Source organism: Quercus lobata, chromosome 1, assembly GCF_001633185.2.
Source record: "Quercus lobata isolate SW786 chromosome 1, ValleyOak3.0 Primary Assembly, whole genome shotgun sequence".
Classification (NCBI taxonomy): Eukaryota; Viridiplantae; Streptophyta; class Magnoliopsida; order Fagales; family Fagaceae; genus Quercus; species Quercus lobata.
In genome coordinates, this window is record NC_044904.1 from 4,048,266 (window position 1) to 4,073,812 (window position 25,547).

The following is a 25,547-nucleotide window of genomic DNA, read 5'->3' on the forward strand; positions in this document are numbered from 1 at the left end:
TCATACCCATTATTTGAATACAATAATTTCCATCATAACTCAACCAAGCTTACACTAATAAAAGAAGAGAGAAAAATGTAATGAGAACTTCTACCTTAAAGGAGACTTGGGAAGACAGTATTCCATAGAATCAATTCAAATTGATAGGGATCAAATTCAGAAATTAAGAGCATGAACGCAACCTAGTGCAAGCTAGGAAAATAATGATCAAAAGGACCAAAATTTGAAAATTCCAACAATGATCAAGATAATAAATATGTACTAGAGTTGTTTTTGTTCCTAAATGACTTTTTTTTTTTAGAGAGTTTCAACCTATGACATCCACTTCTAATGATAACTCTTTATCACCAAACCCAGACACTAATCAGTTTTTGATGTAGGTAGGAATTGAACCCTAGATCTCTTATTTAACCATTAGAGACTTACCAGTTGAGTTAACGGGAATCCACCTAAAGAACTTAACTAATCAAATTGCATATAATTTTATGGTCAAGAAAATTAAATAAGCCACAATATTGAGTTATGGTTTCAATTAGTACTAAGCCGCAAGTGGCCCCATAACTAGCATTTCCTTTACCTTCCAAAAAAAAACTAACGAATATATATATATATATATATTTGCTGAATACTAACGGATATATTGAATAGGATTATTTATGGTTCTTTGTAGTTGAATAATAATGAAACAACTTTTAGAAAGTAAAAATTAGAATAGACCTAACATACACCTGGTGAATCTAGTATCAGTCGGTAATTATTGTTGCCCATTAAATCATAGCTAATAGTGAAAACAAAATCAACAAGAAAATTGTAGTAAAAGAAATATAAATGTATCCTTACAATTCCAGATTTGATTTTGTTGGGTCTCGAATAATATTATCTCCAATATTATCAATTCCAAATAGCAATCACACACAAAAATACAAATATTTATGTGGAAAACTCTTTCTCCCTGAAGGGAAAAACCACGGAACAAACTCCGAATTAATTTCACTATTCTCAAATCAATTACAATATTTTTTATGTATGTCTCACAACTAAAGAAAAATCTCTCTTATTTTTCTTTGCTCTTACATACACTCTTGTGACCCACATAGAAAATGAAGGATAAAACAAGAACCCATAAAAGAAAGCCCTTAATAATTCTCTTTTGACCTTACCATATTCCTCTTTATAAGAACTTCAAGGCTCTTTATTGAATATGCTAATTGATGAATATGTCATCTTCTATTCACTCCTCCACTTATAATGAGATATCTTTATTGTTTTGTTCAATATCGGTAGAGAGTGCTGTTCAGTTGTCATTTAATGTCATCAAAAGCACACCCCCCCTTTATGGTCATAAAACTCATGTAGTTTCAATGTGGGATTCTTCTCTTAAGAAACCCTGCTGAATAGGAAAGAGGCAATATCTATAGGACAATTGGATTCAGTTACAGTGATCTATCTGGGACATCTTTTGGTTTTATTCTGGATTTGTGGCTTCATGGAAGTATCATCGTATTGCTTGGTAACTTTGGATTTGGGACTTGTGTGGTAATTAGAGAAAATTGACTCTTCATAACCACTATTATCTTTGCATACAATTGTTTGCTTGGTTGATTGAATCTCTGGCCAGCCATTATGGGGAGTTTTTTCCCCACCAACTATTACACGTTAAAAGAAATCACACACAACTTGAGAGAGAGAGAGAGAGAGAGAGAGAGAGAGAGAGATATATATATATATATATATAAGAGGTTTCATACTCCGGATGTAGACTCCAATCAAGCCAACTGGGCCACTCACACAATTAAATCAAGATACATAGGATCGATCCCAACCCCTCCTAAACAAAAATTAAAAATAAAAGAAAGAAAAAATTCAGACAGGAGGTTGTTTTGGTAATTGAGACAAGAAACATGTAGAGATCATTTCACCAAGGTCATATAATATATAGTTTTGAAAGCCAAATTTGTTGAATTCTAAGTAGAGTTTTTTTAAGGTTTTATAACTTACTCAAAATTAGCATTAGAAGAGGATATATCAGAGATAAATTTTGGCCAAAATATTAGGAATAAGTTCAACTAGAAGAAAAATAAGAGAAATAGAGTGTTCATCCAATAGAATTATCTTCGACTTATATTAAGGTTCTACTTGCCTTCCAACACCTCCTCCCCCCACCCCCCACCCCCAAACACTACCTAATAAGTAATTGGATGCTCCAGATAAAGCAAAAGGGTACAGTTCTACAATCTACAAGCACTTCCACAACCTGGTTTCCATTAAAATAAGCTAGTAGATTAAACACATTAACCTAATTATGCTCTCCATAAAGAAAGAATTGCTCCAATCCTGTTCTATTAATATATAGAGTAGCTGCGCAATCACATGTAGATTGGCGACATTGTTTATATTGTCACAAAAAAACAAAGTTCTATAATTCACAATATTGGTATCTTAACTAAGTTATGTTAACTATCTACCAAATAAATAATCAAACTCTTTAACCCACACCCAATAACAAATAATACCCAACTACAATGACAATCAAATCAAAAAATCCTTACCTGAGATATAAATTTACTGAAAGGGAGGAGCAGTGACAGAGAGTCAATGTGCTGTGAGATCAAAGACAATGTGGTGAGAGAAGTGTGAGAGTTATGAGTGAGTGAGGCAGTGAGTTACTGAGGAGTGTGAGGCTGAATGTATTGGGTGAGAGAGTGTTGAGTGACTGATGCATATCTGTGTGTTATAAAATTTTGCCCAACAAAACTCTAGTGTATAAGACTTGAGATCTATGTGGTTTTTCCCTAAGAAAATCAAGTCTTAAAGACTCCGTTTTGATTTGTAGAACTCGAGTCTTTAAGACTCGAGATCTATGTGGTATATTACTGTCCAACTCATCAAGTACGAAGTGAGTCTTTGAGACTCGAATTTTATCTAGAACTTGAGTTTCTAAAACTCAAGATGCTAGTTTGCTAAAACCATTCAAACGTGTGTTAACTTACTATATTGTCTGTCCATACTATGCTAGTCCTCAAATATCCTCCACCGTAAGGATTGAAAACTAATGCCACAAGAAAGTGGCTTTGATACCATGTTGGAAATATTGAATGAGTATTATTGTATTTCATCATAATAAAGTATATATAAGTGCCTTTATATAGGAGAAAGAGTGTGCAGTACAAACTTGTATTGCACACTCTTTCACATTAACAAATACTAATCTAACTAAAATTTGATTTAAATTTTGCTTTATTTCTATTTCTACTTCATTTTCCTATACTGCTATTATGTTTTTACATCTTTTTGCTATACTTTGACTATTAACATTAAAACTTTGATTCATATACTAATCTAAATAAATTTGATTTAAATTTTGTTATATTTCTATTTCTACTTCCTTTTCCTATACCATTATTATGTTTTTACATCATTTTCTTATGCTACGACTATTAATGTTAAAACTTATATTTAAATATTAAACTAACTAAAATTTTATTTAAATTTTGTTCTATTTCTATATTTACTTCCTTTTTCTATACTACTATTATATTTTTACATACTTTTTCTATACTACTACTATTATTGTTCATACACGTGCACATCTAGAAACCAAGCAAGACAAAATGAGAGGATAAATAATTTACCATGTACCAATTTGAAATCAACTTGTTACGGAGACCCTTACTTTTAAGCTTTTTATGGTAAACGTGTATTGCCATTTCCATAGATACAAACCGTAAATAGATTTCACCCTTGTTACTATAAGCCATATAAAGAAAGTTAGTAAAAAAAGTTACAAACCTTATTTCAAAATTCTAATTTTAAATATATTATACATATCTATAACATAGGTTTAATGAATAAAATATAATATAAATCGAATACTTACGATTTCAATTGAATATCTACTAGGTGGCCATACTTAGAAAACTCTCTGTTCATATTAGATTTAAGATTATCACAATAATTTGTACTTTGCATAAAAGATAAAAATTTGCAATAAGCCAATATATAAGGTGTTTTATTTTTAATGAGAAATCAAAGCATATTTACTAAGAAAATTACTATAATTACAATAGATAACAATACTATAATTATCAACAAAAAAAAAAAAAAATTCATGACAATGGTGACCTTGTCCATTGTCACATGTATATCAGTTTCACTAAGAAATCACATACCTTAGCTTTTATGTTATCAAATACATTTCGAAATACTAAGCAGTTGCTAGGCATAGACATGATGCCTTGAGAATCGTGTCACTTCTTCTCTTCCACTAAAGACATAATTGAAATAGCTTGTTTATCAAGTAGACAATTTGAGTAAGTAATAAAATGTTTCACAGATTCTATTTCTAATTCTAATTTCTTTCCCTATACTACTATTATACTACTATTATGTTTTTACATCATTTTCCTATATATTACTATTAATGTTAAAACTTATATTTAAATACTAATTTAACTAAAATTTGATTTAAGTTTTGTTCTATTTTTATTTCTACTTCTTTTTCCTATACTATTATTATGTTTTTACATCCTTTTCATATACTACTACTATTAATGTTAAAACTTATATTTAAATACTAATCTAACTAAAATTTAATTTAAATTTTGTTCTATTTCTATTTTTACCTCATTTTCCTATACTACTATTATGTTTTTACATCATTTTCCTATACTACGACTATTAATGTTAAAACTTATATTTAAATACTAATCTAACTAAAATTTGATTTAAATTTTGTTCTATTTCTATTTCCTTTTCCTATACTACTATTATGTTTTTACATCTTTTTCCTATACTACTACTATTATTGTTCATACACATGCACATCAAGAAGTCAAATAAGACAAAATGAGAGGATAAGTAATTTACCATATACCAATCTGAAATCAACTTGTTACGGGGACCCTTACTCTTATGCTTTTTACGATAAACAAATACTGCTATTTCCACAGATGCAAACCGTAAATAGATTTCACCTTTGTTACTATAAGCCATATAAAGAAAGTTAGTAAAAAAAAGTTACAAACCTTATTTCAAAATTTTTAATTTAAATATATTATACATATCTATATTCCTATAACATAGGTTGAATGAATGAAATATAATATAAATCAAACACTTACTATTCCAATTGAATATCTATCCAGTGGCCATACTTAGAAAACTCCTTGTTCAAATGAGATTCGAGATTGTTACAATAATTTTTACTAATTTGCAATAAACCAATATATAATGTGTTTTGTTTTTAATAAAAAATCAAAGCATATTTATTATGAAAATTATTGTAATTACAATAGATAACAATACTATAATCATCAGAAGAAAAAAAAAATTCTTGACAATGGTGACTTTGTCCATTGTCACAAGTATATTAGTCCCTAGTATCACAAAGAAATCATATACCTTAGCTTTTGTAGTATCAAATACATTTTTAAGTACTAAGCAGTCGCTAGAAATAGACATGATACCTTGAGGACCATGTAGCTTCTTCTCTTCCACCAAAGGCATAATTGAAATAACTTGCTTATCAAGTAGACAATTTGAGTAAGCAATAGCATGTTTCGCAGACTTTGCATTTTCAAGCTCAAAATACCTGAAAGCGTTACACTTTACTAATGAGAATAAAAAAGCTTAGCATTTGAAACTTACAATGACGAGAAAAAGACACCCAACTCCAAGAGACCATTTAGATTTACTGCTCTTGTAGAACCAAACATTTCTCACCCTCACCTAAGAATAAAGGAAAATGTAAAGACCACAATAATTGCAAGGTTATACCAACTATACAAACTTAACACATAGAAACACGTATATCCACCCCAAATATATATTGTATAGAAAGAATAAAACCCCACCTATCGGAGGCCCTACGTTTACCTCTGCTGGTGAGAAGAAATCCTCAACTACATACTTGTTTATATTGAGTTTAATTTGTCAACATCAAGATTATCACAAACTTTCCATTAAAAAATTAACATGTCTATGTATTTTAAAAATCTAATACTTGAATTGTATATTTTTTATGTTCTTAATATACTTGTCAAATTTTGTTCAAATCAAATATTATTTACTATTCGATCCATAAATATATATGTAAATTTTTTTTTTTAGAGATAGATAGTGTATCAACTACCAAGAGATATTCTTCTAAAAAACACTATCAAGAGAGGTCATATTAGTAGTAGTTCAACTACACGTAGTTTAGTTATAATGTAAATAGTTACTGGTTAGCACAATGTGATTCTTCATTGATTTTCTATTACAAAACTGCATTAGGATAATTTGTTGCAATAACTTAAATTGAACAAATCATTGCAATAACTTGATACCAATTATTTTTGCAATTTATTACAATGAAAATTTTAAAGTAATAGCTTATTGCAATGAATATATCATTACAATTACTAAATATTAATTATTTTACAATCTATTACAATTACAAATATGAAACAATTATCAATTACAACAAATATATCATTGCAATAACTTAATTTGAATTATCTTTATCAATTATTTGCAATCTATTGCATTAAAATTTGTACTACAAGATATTTGAAAGTAGTTTAATTATAACTTGGTTGTGTACATTGAAAAAGATGTAGTTGATAGCATTGATAATGAAACTATCGCATAATAATTTCAAATTTTAAAAACTTATAGAAAGAAATTTTAAAACTTAGGTATTTTAAGGATAAACCGGTATATGAGGTGTTATGTTTTACAACGTTAGTTCAATAATTTTTTTTTATTGGTTTAAAGGATTCTAATATACGTATTCGTTAAACACTTATTTGCCAAAAAAAAAAAAAAAAACCATCATTTTTCATTTGAGTTTTTGTTTTATTTCTATTTCTACTTCTTTTTCCTAGAGTTTTGTTCTTTTTTTTTTGGGCAAAACTACAATGTTAGTCCCTCAAGTTTACTTTATGTGCGCAATTGGTCTCCCAAGTTTTAACTGAACACAATTGGTCCCTTTAGTTTAAAAATGAGTTGTTAGTGGTGTTACGTGGCTAACGGAACAATAACTTGACATTTTTTTAAATGACATGGCATTTTTTTTAATTAAAATAACTAGTTTCCACCTAAGATTTTAACAAATTGACTCAATTGCAATCTGAAGCCATCAACGTCTTCGTCAACTATAGCTTTCGAAGCCGAATAGAAGGAACTGTTAGAAACTATAGTCACTAGTCTTCCATTGGAGAAAAGCTCAAGGTCTTCAATAGCAACAAGATTCCTATTTAGGTTGTTGAGGACAACGAATATACCCAATGCTTTCGAAGCTTGCAGAGCTGCGTTGGAGAAGAAGATCGGATTGCAACTCGAGCAAGCCACACTAGACAACCTTTTGATAGAATTTGTCTGGTTTGAGATTCGCATCAGAGGCGATTTCCGAAAATAACCATCGATCAATTTTCCAAATAGCATTAACGTCGGCGATTTGACTCCGTTATTTCCGTCTTCGCTGGTTTGGTTTGTTTCTTGTAATCCATCAAGGAAATGGTTTAAGATCCACTCAACACAATCAACATTGTAGAGAGTTTCGTTCAGATATGAATAGCTTGGGATCAAAAGGTCGTCTAGTGTGGCTTGCTCGAGTTGCATTCCGATCTTCTTCTCCAACGCTGCTCTACAAGCTTTGGAAGTGTTGAGTATATTCGTTGTCCTCAACAACCGAACAGGAATCTTGTTTCTGTTAAAGACCTTGAGTTTTTCTTCAATGGAAGATTGGTGACTATAATTTCCAACAGTTCCTTCTGTTCAGTTTCGGAAGCTGTAGTTGATGAAGATATTAATGGCTTCAGATTGCAACTAGGTTAGTTTGCTAAAATCTTAGGTGGAAACTAGTTATTTTATTTATTTTTAACTAGAAAATGCTATGTCATTAAAAAAATGTCAAGTTATTATTCCGTTAGTTACATAAATAACACCGTTAATGACAGTTAGTAAAAAGACTAATACAACTCATTTTTTAAACTTGAGGGACCAATTGTACTCAATTGAAACTTGAGAGACTAATTGTGCACATAGGGTAAACTTGAGGGACCAACATTGTAGTTTCGCATTTTTATTTTTATTTTTTTACTCTATTTTCCTATTCTACTACTATTATTATGAAAAAAGAGTTTTGTTCTTTTTTTTTTTTTAAATAAATTTCTTTTTCTATACTACTATTCTGTTTTTACATCTTTTTCCTATATTACTACTATTATTGTTAAAACTTATATTTAAATAATAATCTAACTAAAATTTGATTAATTTTTTTTTCTATTTCTATTTCTACTCCCATTTCCTATACTACTATTTTGTTTTTACATCCTTCTCTTATACTACTACTATTATTGTTAAAAATTATTTAAATACTAATCTAACTAAAATTTGATTTAAAATTTGAAAAAAAAAAGTTTTGTTCTATTTATGTTTCCACTTCTCTTTCCTATACTACTACTAATATAGTTAACACTAAAAATATTAGTGACGTGAAAAATTGTGAGTCTCCAAAGTGACATGACAAAATAGAACATTTAATAAAATTGAGTTTTAATAAACTAAATATTTTTTCATTGATAATTAAATATATTGCTTGCTTGTTCAAGTAAAGGAATTGCATGCATACCGAAGATAGCAAGTAAAAAATCCATCTTGGTCTAAAAACTTGTAAAAAAAAAAAAGGTTAAATGAGAAGACAAATCAAACAAAGAAGATTGAACCAATTGTGATTTGTGACAAAGAAACATTACCGCAGTTAGTTTTTTTTTTTTTTTTTTTTTAAATTTTGTTATGGATGAATAATTATATTTTATAAAGATGAAGAAACAGATAACTATCTCCCTATTCTTACATTTCAGTAGGTGCAATTGTGGACTCACATGTATGAGGCTTAACACTTGTGTGTTGGGGAGTGTAACGTAGTTTTAAAGATTGAGAAAAACATTTGGGGTGTGTTTGGATAATGCTTATTTTGCTGAAAATTGAAAACTAAAAACACTGTAGCAAAATAAATTTTAAATGTGTGAATAGTACTATGGAATCCATTTTTAATGAAAGTTTTGGTAAAAAAAGAAGTTTGTGGGTCATGTGAATAATGCATGAGACTCACTGGAAAAGACAGAAACGTACTTCTAAAAAAAAAAAAAATGCAGACGCAGGATGCAAAGAAGCTCTATCCAAACGCTCATTTGTAATAAATTTCTCAACTTTTTAAAACTTTCTTGTAAACAAACACAACATCACCAAAATTAAATTTATAAATCTTTAAATACAAAAACCAGATATTCAAATTTCATTTTCCTTTCTCTCCCTCTCACACTCTCTTAGATCATACTCTCTCTAAGCTTAAACTCTTTCGACTCTCTCAATTCTTTTGGCTTTGATATGGGTTTGGAGAGAGATAGGTTGAGATCAATGAGAGCTGAGATCAATAAGAGGCTGAGATCTAAACCCATGGCCAAAAGCCAACAGTGGTGGTCGTGGGTTGTTTCTCTCTCTCTCTCTCTTTTGATTGTTTGATCAGTTGTGGTGGTGGTGCGTTTGATTGTTTGATCAGCAGTGGTGATGATGGGTTGTCTCTCTCTCGCTCTCTCTCTCTTGATTGTTTGATCAATTGTGGTGGCAGTGAGTTTGATTGTTTGATTGGTGGAGGTAGTGGTGACAAAATTGGACACGACCCACGAACCCAACACAACATGACACGAAATTAGCAAGATATGGGTTGAGGCTTAATGAGTTTGTGTCATATTCGGATTAACATGATTGACCTATTTAATAAACGGGTTGGGTTAGTGTTCAACCCATGAAACCTGATTGATCATTTGTGATATTGTGATATGCTTTAATTTTGAATGATTATTTATGATGCTGTTACTCGTTAGTTATGGATTTTATATTAAAAATATTTATTTGTTTTTTTTTTCATAATTTTTTTTTAATTTTTTATTTTATTTTTATAAAATTTGATAAACAAGTCTACATGATTGACCCATATAGTTGGATACTCATGAGTTGACACGACTCTAACTCGACACGCAAACATGAATTGCCACCCCAAGGTGGAGGTGGTTGGGTTTTTTTTGGGTTTTCATGGGGGTGGGTGGTCAACTGGGTTTGTTGTTGGTGTGGGTCACAATGGTTAGCTAGGTTTTTTTTTTTTTTTTTTTTTTTTTTTTTTTTTTTTTTTTCTAATTTTATTTTTATGGATTATTGTTCATCATGTTGAGAGAGGAAAAAGTGATATTGAAAATCTACTAGATTTGTTTTTGTTGCTGGCTCTTCATTGTATTCATGTGCTGAGTTTGACTTTTTTTTTTTCTCGTATGTATAAAGTTTTCTTGATTCCGTGGGTTTGAGATTTGCTAAAGAGAGATTTTGTGCTTTTTCTATGTTTAAATGATTATATGGGTTTTAGATTTTCAAAGCCCAAAAATTCAACGATGTTTTTTGAATTATGTGGGGTCAGTTTGAATGATTTTATGCATTTTCTAGGTTTGCAAGTATGAGTTTTCTAGGTTTGATGGTGTATGTTAGGTTCGATTTATGGGTTTGATTATTTGTGGTAATCAAGTAGTTGATTGTGTTAAAATTTTATGAGGTTGATCATGAATGGTTGGGTATGTCTTGATTTGGTTGCTAAGAAAATGCAAGAAAAGAAAGCCAAACATGTTCTTCCCTTGGGGAAGCATGAATGTTCTTTCGAAAAAAATTAATGAAAAGCAAAAAAAAAGAAAAAAAAAGATTGAAGTTTTTATTTATTTATTTTTGTTTAAATTCTCTAATGTGGCTTTTTTATAATTTATTTAGAAAATGTTGATGTGGAATTTAAAAAATGTCAAATAATTTTTTTTTTCCTTATTTTATTAGCCACATTAGTATCTAACATGCTAACAATGCACTTTGTGTGACATGTAAACAATTCTCGTTAATGAGATAACGGTAGGAACTAAAATGGTAACGGTTTTCGATTTTCAAAAACTAAAATAAGTGTTCCAAAAAAAGTAGAGGCCAAAATAGGAAATGATCCAAAATATATGAACCAAAAGTGTATTTTTGCCTTATTTATTTAAATCTCATACTAAATCAACATGAGTTTTTAATTGATGCCACGACTTTGGTGGACTTTTTTTTTTTTTTTTTAGTACATGCACATTTCTCCACTAAAACTTTGTTAAGCTTTTAGGAACCTTTTGCCCTTCAACCATTTTCCTTTGAGGACGTGGACAGAATTTTTCTTGGTTTGAGGCTATAGGCCAACCCAAATTTGGCTAGGGGGGCCCCATTGAGTCTTCCATTTTCTTGATTCCCAAAATATATAATGAAATTATTGGGCCTGAAGAATTCAGGACTCCAATTGACCATTGCTGTAACTAAATTACAATTCAATTCACAAGCCAGCCAGCTTTCTTGTCACAAACATCTTTGTCACCTGTGGAACGGTTTTTGATTCTTCTAATACCCATCTCACAAATACAATCATGGATTAATTTACTTTCGATTTGTATTGTATAATTTTGTGCTCAAAAGCAGCTTCATTTATGCCAAAAAGTGATGCTAAGGATACTACATGTTTTATTACATACAAATTTACATATCTATTTTCAAAAACACACAACAAATCAATTAATTATTTCATTAAGTATGTTGTTGATGTGACAACAATTATATTTATTGTCAATTAGCCAAAAAAAAAAAAAAAAAAACTCATTATCACACTCACATCAATTTATAATTCTTTTGTAATAAAATCAACATTAACAATTGATAACATACGGAAAATTAGTGAGCCAATTGCAAGAGCTCTGGAAGACCTACAAGAAGAAATACACTATCAGAGAGCATTGTTGTGGTCTCTAATACTGGTGCTAAATAGCTATATTGCTATTTTTAGCACCACGAATACTTAAAAAACATGCTGCAGTAGTGGTGCTATAGCTAAAATTTTTTAGCTTCTTGCTACAGTGCACAGCCATAAGAGCATCCACAGCAGTGGAGGCAAATTTTTAGCTTTTTAGCACCACAAAAAGTCACTTTATCTATTGCCTCCACTGCTGTGGATGCTCTAAGGAAGGGATCTGACATTTATATAGGGCTATTGGGGTGATTGCCTTCCATAATCTTTGTCATTTTCCTTACTGTAGTTATTTTGTTATATTAGCATATTAATAAAGTTATTTTTGTAATCATAATATAAACATGATATATATACACACACACTCTTCCTCTTCTCTCTTAACCCTTATTTTCATATTTAAATTTTGGTACTCTTCCTCTTACTTCTCTCTTAACCCTTATTTTCATATTTAAATTTTGGTATCAGATCTTCCTGATCCAACCTGAAGACCAACTAAAAGACTTTAGACACAACAAAGGAAAAGAGAGGAAATCATTGTCAATTAATTTTGTTTTTTAAAAATGAGTTGATAGAGTCAGAGAAGGAAAGCAGCTGGTTTTTTAAAAAAAAGCAAATGACAACAGTCTTGCAAAACAAGCACAATTAATTAGATGATCCATTTGAAAGTAATCTTCTGGCGCACAAAAGTCTATAGAATAATGATCCAAGGAGAAAAACAAACCCCAAATATAAAACTGTTAAGTAACAAACAATAATATATTTCCCTTCACATGCAGAAACTTTGCTTCCTTCAGTAAAAACCACTAAAGTAAGAACTATGTTAACCATCAAAAGTTGAATTTGAGATGCACAAAGTTAAACAAATATGGATTTGTACAGAAGACCCATCGCCACATGATAATAGTGCCAAAAAATGCATAGAGATTATCAGATTAAAATGAATGAACAAGATCAATTGATATGAAACAATGAATCAAATGATTATATTGGAGAATCTGCAGTTTCTTCTATTTGATGAGTAATATAAAAAAAAGGTGCTATAAAGGTCACAGCCTATGTACATGGAGAGAGTATAGTTTTGCAACCGACTAGCTCTCTTCCACAACCTGATTTCCACTGATATAAGGCAGTAGATTAAACACATTAACCTAATAATATACTCCATAAAGAAAGAATTGCTCCAATCCTCTTCTATTAATATGGAAGCTGGCAATCACTTGTAAATTGGCGACATTGTTTATGCTGTTGCAACAATATATTTCTGAAGTAGGTGCTGCAAGTGAAGTGAAGCTCTGAACTTGATAGAAAGAAAATGACTAAACTTCCTTCAAACCATAGTGTTATATGTATGAGTATACTTTGATCAGTTTATTCTCCATTCTAAATTTCTAATCAAATTAAATCAATGCGGTTTGATGCTTGAGAGAAAAGGGAAGGGAAAGGGGAGGAGTTCAAATTGGCAGTGAAAAGGAATACGGTTTAATTTCAATCTAATTTGAACATGGATTTGATAAGGTTTGTCCAAATGCACAATCTCCATGTGAAAAGCCAATAAATTACAACTATACATAATACAGAGACAGAAACAACAGAACTCTAATTCTCTAAATAGCGCCATAATGGCTTTCAATCCTCCTCCTAGCCATTATTCTTATGCAGTAATTATCGCTAAGACCCAAGTTGTGGAATTCCATCTAAAAGTTGATGATCCAGTTACTCCTACATCATTGGACAATGCTCAGGGGCAATAATGGAATGACAATTTGAAAGCAGATTTTGCTTTTCTGAGGTAGGGTAGGAAGGAAATTACAAGACTATTGTGAGTGTAAAAAATGAGCAGGTCATTTTCAATAAAAGGCAATGTTCTATCAATACATATGTTTGGCAAAATGCCAGGTCATATGCCAAAAGGGTAGAGACAAATTGGAAGGTTGTATAACTTGCAGGTCTCCACGACCTTCAACTGCCAAGGCAGCCTCGGCTGCTATGTACTTTGTCAAGGCAATTAATCAGACACACCTTTTATTAGTTCCTTGTTCTTCTCTAAAAGTAGTATAATTAAGCAGGGAGGACCTGAGGTTCTGGAATTCAACGTGATGAGCTCAAGACAAAGTCATGCGTGCTTGAATAATTTCATGCTGATCCAATGGAAATAAACAGCAACCACAAGGACAGGAAGAGTCAAGGGCACTAAGAAGCAGTAATACCTAACACAAAACATATGAAATTTTTTCAAAATAATAAATCATTGCAGAACAAAATGCTAAACAAGCCCATTATATTTGATAACCTTTACATAACTAAATTCAATTGAACATTAAAACAACCAAAAGTTAATGACACCCAGTAAGCCATTGGGAAAGCCAACACAACAAGCATTGGAAAAATTGAAATTTGAGCATTGCTTGCTTGTCCAAATCAAGGAATCTCATGCAGATTCAAGATAACAAGTAAAAATGACATCTGGGTCTAAAAGCTTAAACTAAAGAAAATAGAAAGAGACATGTAGAATTCTTTGCAGCTAAGAAAAAAGCTCAATATATAACAGCCTTTATATAAGTAATTCAATTCAAAAAAAAAAATTGAAACTTCAGCATTGCTTGTCCAAATCAAGGAATGTCATGAAGATTGAAGATAACAAGTAAAAAGGAGACTTGGGTCTAATAGCTTGAAAAAAAAAAAAAAACAAAAAAAAGTGAAAATAGAATGAGAGTGAGACTGAGTGTGATGGAAGGTAATCACCAGTCGTTTTGGATGGAGGAAATTAGAGCGTTATGCGATGGAGGGAGGAGCTTGGATATAACGGCGGCGAAGAAAAATCCCACGAAGAAGACTGAACCGATTGTGACAAAGAAACAGCCCCACAATTGTGACGAGGAACTAGAAGAAGAAGAAGGAGAAGAGGGGGATCTCATGTTATTGACGATGAAGCTTGGAATCAGCAACTTTCATGTGTTTGAGACACACACAGAGATGGGAGTTGGGTTGGGTCCTTCAACTGAGTCCAGCCCACTTTTGTTTTGTTTTGTTTTTATTTATTTATTTGTTTAAAGTTTTTATTTTTCACTAATACTGTAATACATTAACCTCATCATCAATCAGATGGAGGCATAAAAATAATACAGTAACCTCACCTGCAGATCAACTGAGGAATAAAAAAATAAGCTTGTGAGAAGCGTCGGTTACAAACTTAGTTATAGTTTAAAGATATATTTTTTGCTCAAAAAATTAGCACTGTTACATATTTTAAAAATCTAATTGTGAAGTTGCATGTTCTTTATATTCTGAACATACATGTTGAAATTCGTATCAATCGGATATTATTTACTATTTGATTCATAAATTCATTTTTTATTCATAATTTTAAACTATAAAAACTTAAAATTTAAACATTTGATTGATGACATATTTATTTATTTTTAATTTTTAAAAAATTTTACAAACATGAAAGATTTAAGAAGAAAATTTAATTAAATAGTAAATTTATCAAAATTCATATCCTAATAAAAAAAATTGAAAAAATTATAATATTGACTCTTGTAATAAAAAAAATGCTGATTATATTGTTTGTAGTGCCATGTAAACAAAATAAGTATTCTAAATACTAAATAGAGAGGTTAGATTTATTCAGCAAAAATAAAAAATACTAATAGAAATTGAAAAGAAACTTTTTTTCTATACATTTAAAAAAAAAAAAAAACAGTTTTTAACCTTTTCTTTTTCTTTCTTTTTTTATAAACGGCAAATAACTTTTTTTTTTTTTTTTTTACATTATAGAAATTTTACACTAACTTAATTAAAATATATATGTATAAAGTTTTTTTCTAAAAACTTGAATGTTAATTCTTACCCCCACAAACACTTATTAAGTAATTATCATAAAGTGGAAGGTAGCTACACGGTGAAAAACTTATCCTATAAAAAAAATTCATAAAAAACACAAATCTCAAACTCAAACCAAGTCCAAGCCCTTCCCCCAAAAACCCATATAAAAACCCAAATACCCAAATATATTTAAAAAAAAAAAAAAAAAAAACGAAAAGATAGAATAAACCTAATATTCGAGAGAGAGGGCAGCCTTTTACAACTCGAACACCAGCACAACGCCCACACACTCAAGAGTTCACACAGAAAGAGAGAGAGAGACACACACAAACACACAAAACAAAACGCACAAATACATACTTAGAGACAGAGAGAGAGACAGAGAGCTATGGCGAGTGCAGCAGAGGTTGAGGCAGTGGATTTCGAGCCAGAGGATGACGACCTCATGGACGAGGACGGAGGCATCGCCGATGCCGCCTTAGACGCCTCCGCCTCGCCGCGGGCCCCACTCCACCAGCAACAGCAGCCGAAGCTCAAGTCCGCCATAACGGGCGGCGCCTCTTCCTCCGCCTCCGCAGCCGCTGCTGCTGCGGCCGCCGCCGCAGCTAGGAAGACCAAAGGGCGTGGATTCCGTGACGACCACCACCCCGAATCGGCCGACCGGTCTTCGAGACTCGCCAACTCCAACTTCGACTCCCTCAAGTCTGGGGATGGCCCTGGTCCTCAACGATGTCAGTCTCTCTTTTCTATTTTAGGGTTTCGTAATTAAAGTTTGTATTTTTAATTGTTATTGTTTGATGTGATTTCGGATTCTAGGGTTTTGGCTGATGACTTTTGATTCATTGTTGTGATTTCGGATTGATTTTGTGCTTTCTTAATGAGGGTTGTAGGGTTTTTGAAATGTTTAGTGGCAGAATGATTGAGAGATAGTTGAATTTGGGGATCAAATATATGAGTGTTTGGGTTTAAATTAAGTTGAGACAGATTTGGTTACTTCCTGTTGAAATTTGGTTGCAAGATTGGGTCTTTGGTTGAATTTAAATTCAAATCTTGTGCTTTCGAATTGACTTTTGTGTCTTCCTAGTGAGAAATTAGGGGTTTTTGAAATGTTAGTCGTTGAATGATTGAGATAATGAGTTTGGAGATCAAATAGATAATGTGTTGGTGGTGCTGAAATTAAGTTGAGAGAGAATTGGTCACTTTTCTGATGAAATTTGTGCAGTTGTGTTTCAATTAGAATGATTTCTAGCTGTGTGCGTGCATGGGCACATGTTGGTTTCGATGAATATTGTGATTGTGGCTCAATTTTGAATCTTTACTGACTGAGTGGGTTTTGAGCCCACCCTTAGACTTCATTTATTCTGTTGAGAACTAAAAATCAATTAGATTATTGAGTTCTGTTGAGATATGTATGGTTGTGTTTTGATAGAAATGATTGAAGACCTCAAAGAAAAGATTTTTTTTTATCAACCTGTATTTTTTGGTTTGATGGAGTTAAGGATTTTTGCTGAATTTTGATTCTTTGCTGTGATTTTGGATTCTCAAGCTTATGAAATTGCAAAACATTAATGTGGGTTAAGTGATTTCTTCCTATTGGTTGAAATAATATGAGACCTAGAAAAGTTTGCTTTTTTTTTTTTTTTTCTTCTAGTAATTATTTCTTCTAAGACAAATGGAAACTAACTTTGTGCTGAAGACATTGACCTCTATCTTCAGAAATTTTATTAATGTTTCCAGAACTTTGTAGGCCTTTTAACCATCTGTTTTTTTATCAAAGCTTAGACTTGAATTTGATTTGGAACAAGTTTCAGTTCATCTGAGATCTCTAATTTGGTCATAATGTTTTGCTTTTGTGATCTTTGGTGGGATACAAATAATGCCATCAGGAAGTTCTTTGCTTACTAGGGTTGATAGCTATTTGATTCATTAGTTTTTAGGTTGACTCAAGCTCTTCATGTCAGTTTCTTGAGCAACAACTGTTTCCTAATTCATAGGACGTGAAATTCCAGCAAGATTTAGGAGTTTTATTTTTCTGTAGTTATGTTAAACGAATATCTGATAGTGAATAGTACTGAGGAATATTCGACTTACACTGAGTCAGTCAATGGTTATTACCTTCTAGGAGTGGTGTTGTACACTGTAGACATGGTTGTTGATGTACATGCCTGGCTGATACTTCTGTTTTTTTGTTTTTTCTCTGAAATTTTCAGATGGTTGACTATTTTTTTGGATTTTTTTTGGAAAGAGATATTTAACTTCATCATCTGCTTGGATTTTTTTTGTTTTATTGTTTTAAGAGCCAGAATTTCTTCTTTCACTTTTCCCAATAATTTTCTTTTACTTTTCTGAAGAAAGAGAATTATAAAATTTATGCTTCATATTTGCAGCTGTTGAAGGATGGATTATTCTGGTCACTGGAGTGCATGAAGAGGCACAGGAGGATGATCTGCAAAATTCTTTTGGTGAGTTTGGGGAGATCAAGAATCTGCATTTAAATCTTGATCGCCGCACAGGGTTTGTCAAGGTAAGCTCTAATTTACTTTGTTCTCTTTTAGTAGCAAAAATGGTGGAAAATTATATTCCTCTTGAAGCTAAGACATGCGATTTTGCAAGTGATTTTGTGTTGATAAGTTTTTGAACATTCTTATGAAGATTAACAATTTTTAATGATTATTAATCAACTTGAGGATTTCAATGGGTTGATCTTTTGCAAACATGTTGAATACTTTGCTGGGAATGTGGATAATATACTGTAATAGTCCTGCAATATACCTGTTGAATGACTGAAAAAATGTTAACAAGATAATCATTGTGATTGTGGAGGCATTGCCTTAATTACCCACTACATTTTATTGCTTGCATCAGTTTTTAGTTGTATATGACATGGCCTTCAAATGGAGGGAATGACTCAAGTATTTGAATATGTTCCTGGTGGTAACAGTTTTGGTAGATATCAAGTAAAATGTTTTGAAAAATTGATAAATTATCTATATGTTTTTGTAGAATGATTCCCGTTGTACTTGAAATTTTTTATAGAATATTTAGTCGAAGTGGTTCCTTTGTTTGGGGAGCTAATTTTTTAAGTGAGACTAAGATTTAAGATTTAACTGAGTTGAGTTGAATAAATCTAAATATTATATTAAGACAGAGCTGGCTAATGATTTTGTAAGTAGTGAAGACAACTAATACTTGAATCTTACTTTTTCTTGGTCACAATATTCATTTGACTTCATCATCAGCTGTATGGGATAAAATTTTTTGATAAATTGTTCTTTTATTAAGTTGATGTTATTTTAAAATTTTTTCCCTAGGGGTATGCCCTGATTGAATACGAGAACTTTGAGGAAGCACAGAATGCTATATCCTCAATGAATGGGGCTGAACTTCTTACGCAAACTATCAGCGTTGACTGGGCTTTCAGCAGTGGTTCCTCTGCCAATGGAACGATGAAAAGAAAGAATACAAGGTTTGCATATATACTATTTTTTTTCTCTTTTTGAGAAATTATTGAGAGATGACCTTTGTTTATAGAAAAAAAAAAAAAAAAGACTTGCAAAAAATTTTATTTGAAGGAGGGAATTCCCTTTGGCAATGGTTAAAATGCATTTAGGAGATTTTAAGAAAAGAAGAGAAAAGAAATGGAGAAATTTATTTCATATTCCTTTGGTTATATCAAGTTAGTGGTGGTTGGAGATATTAAATGGAGAAAGGAAATGCTTGTCTTTTCTTCCTGGTTTCCAAATTTCTTTCCAAATCTCACTTATTTTTAAAGGAAGAAAATTTTTGTGGTTTCAGTTGAAAATTCTGATCCATCATCTCCCCCTTTTCCTTTCTTTTCTTTCCTCATTAACAAACCAAATGGTAGAGACATCTAGTAACTCTTTCTTTTCTTTTCTCTAGTGGTACAAGAAATGATTTGTAGTTAAGCATTTATCTCTCTTGCAAAATGTTTTTAACCTTCGATATCCACTTTTCCAGGCCACCCAGAGAACGTCGTTCAAGGAGTCCAAGGAGGAGATACTAGTGTGGTGTGTCTTGTTCCATCGTGAGGGTGTGTGAAATAGCTATGAGGAGACTGATGTTTATGTTGGTTATGCTAATGAAGATTCTTGTTGAGGCCTTGGTTAACTCAGTTTATGGATTTGTTTGGTTCCTTGAGGACCCCTCACTTTTCTCCCTTGTATGGTCTTTTAATTGATGGTTTACATTTAATTATTGTAGATTTGCGTTTTGATAACTGACAATGCTGTTCCTATTAGGATCCTTGTTAATTAATTGTAGTGATCTTTGTTTTAATGATTCCAATGCTATTCCTGTTAGGACTATATTTATATTCTGAAGATGCTGGTTGGAATGTGGCCTAATTATAATATATTTTTCTTATTCTATTTGGTGATATTTTAGTGACAGGATTTGAACCAACTGATAGGGGAAAAAAGATTGGTCTTTTACCCATTATCACTTGTTTCTCTGGCTCAGTCTGGAACTCGTCTTTTCTTTTTCTTGTCCATCCTTTTGGTGCGAATGGTATTTTTTCCATCGTGTATGCCACACTCCTTTGACCTTTCTTATGTATATGAATCTATGGTGAAGAACACCGTTCCTATTCTTACAATACCACATCCGTTTATTGATTCAAATTGGCTTGTGTTGAATAGTCTATTCCAATGAAAACTTTCTTGCAAAGCTTGCAACGTATGCTCCAACTATCATCGTCCATGTTATGGAATAACAGTTTTTAATTTTTACAGTTTTGGCTATCTTATTACAGTTTTGTCTCATGAGACTGTCTCCTTAGGCCAACTTGGAAACTGTGACTTAAAATCATGATTTATGTGTAGTTTAAGTGTGTGAGTATGTATAATAGGTCATGTGAACTAATCCTTTTGATAACAGTCAGTTTCTTCTATAGTGATTTCCCAACAATGAATCAGATGTAGTTGGAAGTCTAACTTGCAGCTGGAGCTTTGAACCCATCTAAGCATCTACAACCTCAGAATAAAGGAATATGTTTCGAGAAAATTTAGGACTCAACTTTTTTACCACAACTTTGCTATAATTGTGACGTAGCAAATTGTGAGTGTTGGAAAAAAAAATTAGTAGATTTATGGTAAAGTTCTAGCAAAAAAGTTGTGGTTCTAGAATTTGCTTGGGCCCTATTGTTTTCTTTTAAGGGCTTTATGGCCTCTAAGCTGATGGTCCCAGTTGCGTGGCCCTAATCATGGCCACAGGCTGGAGGCCCAGCTCTATTTTGGACCTTCTCCCTTTCCTTTTAAAAACACCGGCTCTTTTCTCTCCTATACTTTTATTTGATTTGGGCTCGGGTTCGATTTCTTTTTGGGTCACAAAGATATCCTCAACATTTTTTTTTTTTACCTCTGGGAATCTCAACAATTAATTGTACCGATCTTTGCTTTAATGATTCCAACGCTATTCCTCTTAGGATTATATTTTTAAATTCTTAAAATGCAGGTTGAAATGTGGCTAAGGTTATAAGGAAAGGATCCCTCCCACTTAATAAATCATCTATTTTCCTCCAATTTTAATATAAGTGTAAGACACATGCAATTTAAAAATCCAATCTCTTAACCATACAAATTACAAACCTCACAAAATCAAATAAATGTTACATATCTTACTACATCTGGTTAAAAATTTAATTGAATAAAATGATTTAAATAGGATGGTATCTTATCCAATATGCTATCTTGGAATTCTTTTGTAAGACACACAAAATTAAAAATTAAAAAAAAAATCTTGAATCAAATATAAATTTTTATTTCTACCAGAAACTAGAAAGAATGCCCAAAAAAAAAAAAAAAAAAAAAAATTGATCGTTTCTTTTAATAGATGTAAAAGGGACAAACGTCAAAAATCTTTAAAATAATGATAATTCGAAACCTTTCAGATTTGCCATTTATTTCATGTCTTTTAACACTAACTTATTACACTTTATTTTCTTAAATAGAAAAGATTTGAATCTATTCAATGCTGCCCGTTTAATAGCTTTATTTTCATTTAACATAACATACCAAAACATCGTAATCACTAAAAGTCTAAAATCCATTATAATTTAGTGCACCTCTAAAACATAATGATATCTTACATTACATATTTCTTCTCAATTGCTCTCTCACTTTATTCCAAGTTTCAGTAATAGAGATTAAGATTACTTGCTACCTATAAATGACTACTTGTTACCACTGTTTTTGCTGACTGAAAGCCATGACTTAGATCTGTGGCCATAAACTCCATAGCACGCAAAAGATCCGAAATTTATTTTGTTTGCTGTATGTGTTGACGGCGGCGAGTAGAAGGAACAAGGACAAAATATCCATTAATATATAAGCTTCCCACTATTACAAAGAAACCAACTAAGTATCCAATCCATACCCCTTCCCACTTGAACCATGTCTCCTTACTCTCATCCTTCGGTAAATTTGTTGGTGGCAAGTCCTCTGGACATAGATCCTGAATTTGCATCCCACATAACCCACTGTTGTTGGCATAAGAATTTGGATCATTCATTGTAATCATTTGGCCACCAATTGGAATCTTATCTGTATGATTGTTGTTACTCACATCCAAAATTGCTAGCTGTTGAAGCTTTTCTAATGATTGCGGAATTGAGCCCCATAGTTTGTTGTGTGACAAGTCCAAACTCTGTATATCAACTAAATCACCAAGACTTGTTGGTACCTTCCCAAAAATGTTGTTATGTGAGATGTTGAGAGTCTTTAGAGCCTTCAAAGTACCTAATGAAGCTGGAATTTCCCCAAAAAGTTGGTTCATTGACAAGTCCAACAAAGTGTAGAGATTGAGGTTGCGGCTTGAGAGACCTCGTATTGACCCCTTCCAATTCACTAATAGATCATTAAACCTAATTGAGGGGGAGGAACCAGCAGGGGTGTTAACCCCTATAGAAAAACTCAGGAATGACGAAGATTTGTTGAGTTTTTTCAATCATACCAACAAGATTTCCAGACATTGTAGGGATTTCTCCAACAAGGTAATTGCTCGAGAGATCAAGAATTCGGAGGCTTCTAAGATTGGAGATACTGCTAGGGATTGAGCCTTGTAAGGAGTTGTTTCTTAAAATATTTCTTAAGAGTTCATTCTTGAGACTCGCCCGGGTGCGTACCCTATTGGGCTTCCTACAACTTATAAAATATTTTACAAATTCACAGATTATCATGTCCTATAGCTTCTTCACCCTCTCTTTTACAACTCAATTGAAGATATTAATTTTATACAACTAGTGGACGAGTATATGAAAAATATTCACATGGTGAAATTGGATTAACTGGTCCCTCCAATCAGGAATCTGGTATTGTTAATTGGTGGACTCATATTCCTCCAACGTGTATTTGTCAAGATGTTCGGCACTTTGAAAACAATTTTGATTCGATGTATCATCAACGCCACCACAATCTCATCCTATTTCTAAGAAATTGCCATTGCCACCTAATTAAAAAGAAAATGGCTACACATTTGGAAGCAGATTCTATGCTGCATAAGCTCTTTCCTGATGCTTGTGCTGTGGCTATTGATGCCATCATTCATGAAGCTGATAGCGTCAAGTTCATGTCTACTGAGTCAAGGCAATACACTTCGATGGAGTATTTTTTTTTGGTCAGCTCTTTTAGTTTCGTTATAATACCGTACAATTACCCTCGTATTCATTAATTCTAAACTCTTGTTCATTAATTCTAAACTCCTTACTCCATCGCATAACACTCTAATTTCTTCCATTGAAAAGGATTGGAGAATTTGAATTTCCACAACTTGAGTCTTAGCGACAATTACTGCATATGGATGGTTCATGGCTAGGAGGAGGATTGAAAGGCATTATAGCATTAAGCTTTCCAGGATTTAGAGTCTGGTGGTTTTTGGAGTATTTTTTTTTGTCGGCCCTCTTGGTTTCATTATAATACCATACAGTTACCCTGGTGTTTGTTAACATAACACTCTAATTTCCTCCATTCAAAAGGATTGGAGGATTGAATTTCCACAACTTGTGTCTTAGCGGCAATTACTGCATAAGGATAGATCATGGTGAGTCAAAGGATTGAAAGCCATTATGGCATTAGGCTTTCCAGGATTTAGAGTTCGGTGGTTTTTGTCTCTATATTACATACATTAAGCTTTCATGTCCTTTTGCTGTATATACATTTGAAATTAAACGTCTTACATGGTGATTGGAGTCTTATGGCTAAAAATTGCAAAAAACGGAGTTTATTGTTGCTATAGGTACTGTTTAAAGTTATTTGGCAAAATGAGGAGAGAGACTGAATTTCAACAATGGTGTTGCCAAAATTGCAAAAAAAAGTACAATGTGTCAGGGGAGAGAAAAAATTAAATTTCGGTGATGAGATTACCAAAATTCTTGTCTCACCCGTACTGCCCGAAATGGAAACCAATTGTGGCAATGGCATTGCCAAAAATGAGAGAGAAAAAAAAAAGATTCTATGTTCACAACGTTTTTCACAACAAATTACAGGTGGTTAGTTGTTATTAATTCAAATTTGAACTTAACACTAAAATTACTTTTTTACCCCAATAATAACAATCAGTAACAACCTACCACTTAGAATTTGTTGTAAAAATATTGTGGATGTATTATTTCTAAAAATGTGGTGTCGAAAGAGAAGGAAAAAAAAAAGTGGCAAATTGTTTTGTGGCAATGGCGTTGCCGAAATAGAGGAAAAAAAAAAAAACAATTTGCCACTTTTTTTTTTTCTTCTATTTCAGCACCACAATTTTTTTTAGAAATAATACGTCCATAACATTTTCACAATATTTTTATAACAAATTCTAAGTCGCAGGTTGTTACTAATTATTATTATTATTATTGGGACAAAAAAATAATCTTAGTATTAGATTCAAATTTGAACCAATAACAACTAACCACTTGTAATTTGTTGTGGATGTAGCATTTTTTTTTCCCTCCATTTTCGGCAACTTAATTGCCACAATTTTTTTTTTTTTCTCCCACTTTCGGCAATGCCATTGCCACAATTGGTTTTCCCCTGACACATTGTACTTTTTCTTGTAATTTCGGCAACACTGTTGCCGAAATTCAGTCTCTCTCCTCATTTTGCCAAATAACTTTAAACAGTACCTATAATAATAATAAACTCCATTTTTTGCAATTTTTAGCCAAAAGACTCTTGATTGTTCTAGGTATTTAAAAATAAATAATAAAAAAAAAAACCTATAAAGTTATTTTTAAAGTAAAAAAAAAAAAATTGGCAAACATTCAATGAAAGAATATCGTTTCACCACTCACCAATGTGGTACTCTCGGGGATGAAAAGACGTGGTATCTAAATAGTGCTTTTGGATATTCTTTCCTATACTTGGTAATAAGATGCACAAAATTAATTCTCTCATTTGAATTGTAAAAAAATGAGGTGGAGAAGTTATAAAACATGAAATTCTGTGTAGGGATTTTTTCTTCAAAAGAATAGTTTCTCTATGTCAGGCAATTTTCTTTAATTATAGTTGGATAATGATATCGTTATCACTCTAGCGATAATTCTCCTAAAATAGAGAATGTCAATATCTATACAATTGAATAAAGCATGTCGTCAGTAGTCTTAATTGTTAAGTAAGAGTAACTAATATTAAGATCTTTTAAAATCCCGACTCTATTCAAAAGGTCCCTACAAAATTCTATCATTTGATAGGAAGATATCAAAATCTAGCCTAAATTCAGTAGAATTTGACATCCAATATCATTAAAACAAATAACTTCTTAGAAACCTCCCAAATGTTCAACTTCGAGACTAGATATAAATAATGTCAAAAGGTCTAAGGAAAGTAAAATAGGAGAACAAAATAACTTATAAACCACACAAGAAAATAGCTAACATCACCTA

At 31.9% G+C, this 25,547-nt stretch overlaps 2 protein-coding genes across 2 annotated transcripts; one reads left to right on the forward strand and one right to left on the reverse strand.

The window, feature by feature from the left end:
• Positions 1-15,872: 15,872 nt before the first annotated feature.
• Positions 15,873-20,031, forward strand: LOC115975079 (RNA-binding protein Y14). Its single transcript, XM_031095726.1, has 4 exons — positions 15,873-16,398; positions 18,055-18,191; positions 18,979-19,133; positions 19,646-20,031. Exons 1-4 carry the CDS (start codon positions 16,056-16,058, stop codon positions 19,689-19,691), a joined length of 681 nt encoding a protein of 226 aa, XP_030951586.1. The 5' UTR covers positions 15,873-16,055; the 3' UTR covers positions 19,692-20,031.
• Positions 20,032-21,943: 1,912 nt separating this feature from the next.
• LOC115993886 (receptor-like protein 46) lies at positions 21,944-22,655 on the reverse strand. Its single transcript, XM_031117873.1, has 2 exons — positions 22,637-22,655; positions 21,944-22,584 (listed from the first exon to the last, which is right to left on the reverse strand). Exons 1-2 carry the CDS (start codon positions 22,653-22,655, stop codon positions 21,944-21,946), a joined length of 660 nt encoding a protein of 219 aa, XP_030973733.1.
• Between the last annotated feature and the right edge of the window lie 2,892 nt (positions 22,656-25,547).

Coding starts and splice junctions, on each gene's coding strand:
- LOC115975079 (XM_031095726.1), top strand. CDS start 16,056: ATGGCGAGTGCAGCAGAGGTTGAGGCAGTGGATTTCGAGCCAGAGGAT. Junction 18,192..18,978: donor GCCGCACAGGGTTTGTCAAG/GTAAGCTCTAAT, acceptor TTTTTTCCCTAG/GGGTATGCCCTGATTGAATA. Junction 19,134..19,645: donor ATGAAAAGAAAGAATACAAG/GTTTGCATATAT, acceptor CCACTTTTCCAG/GCCACCCAGAGAACGTCGTT.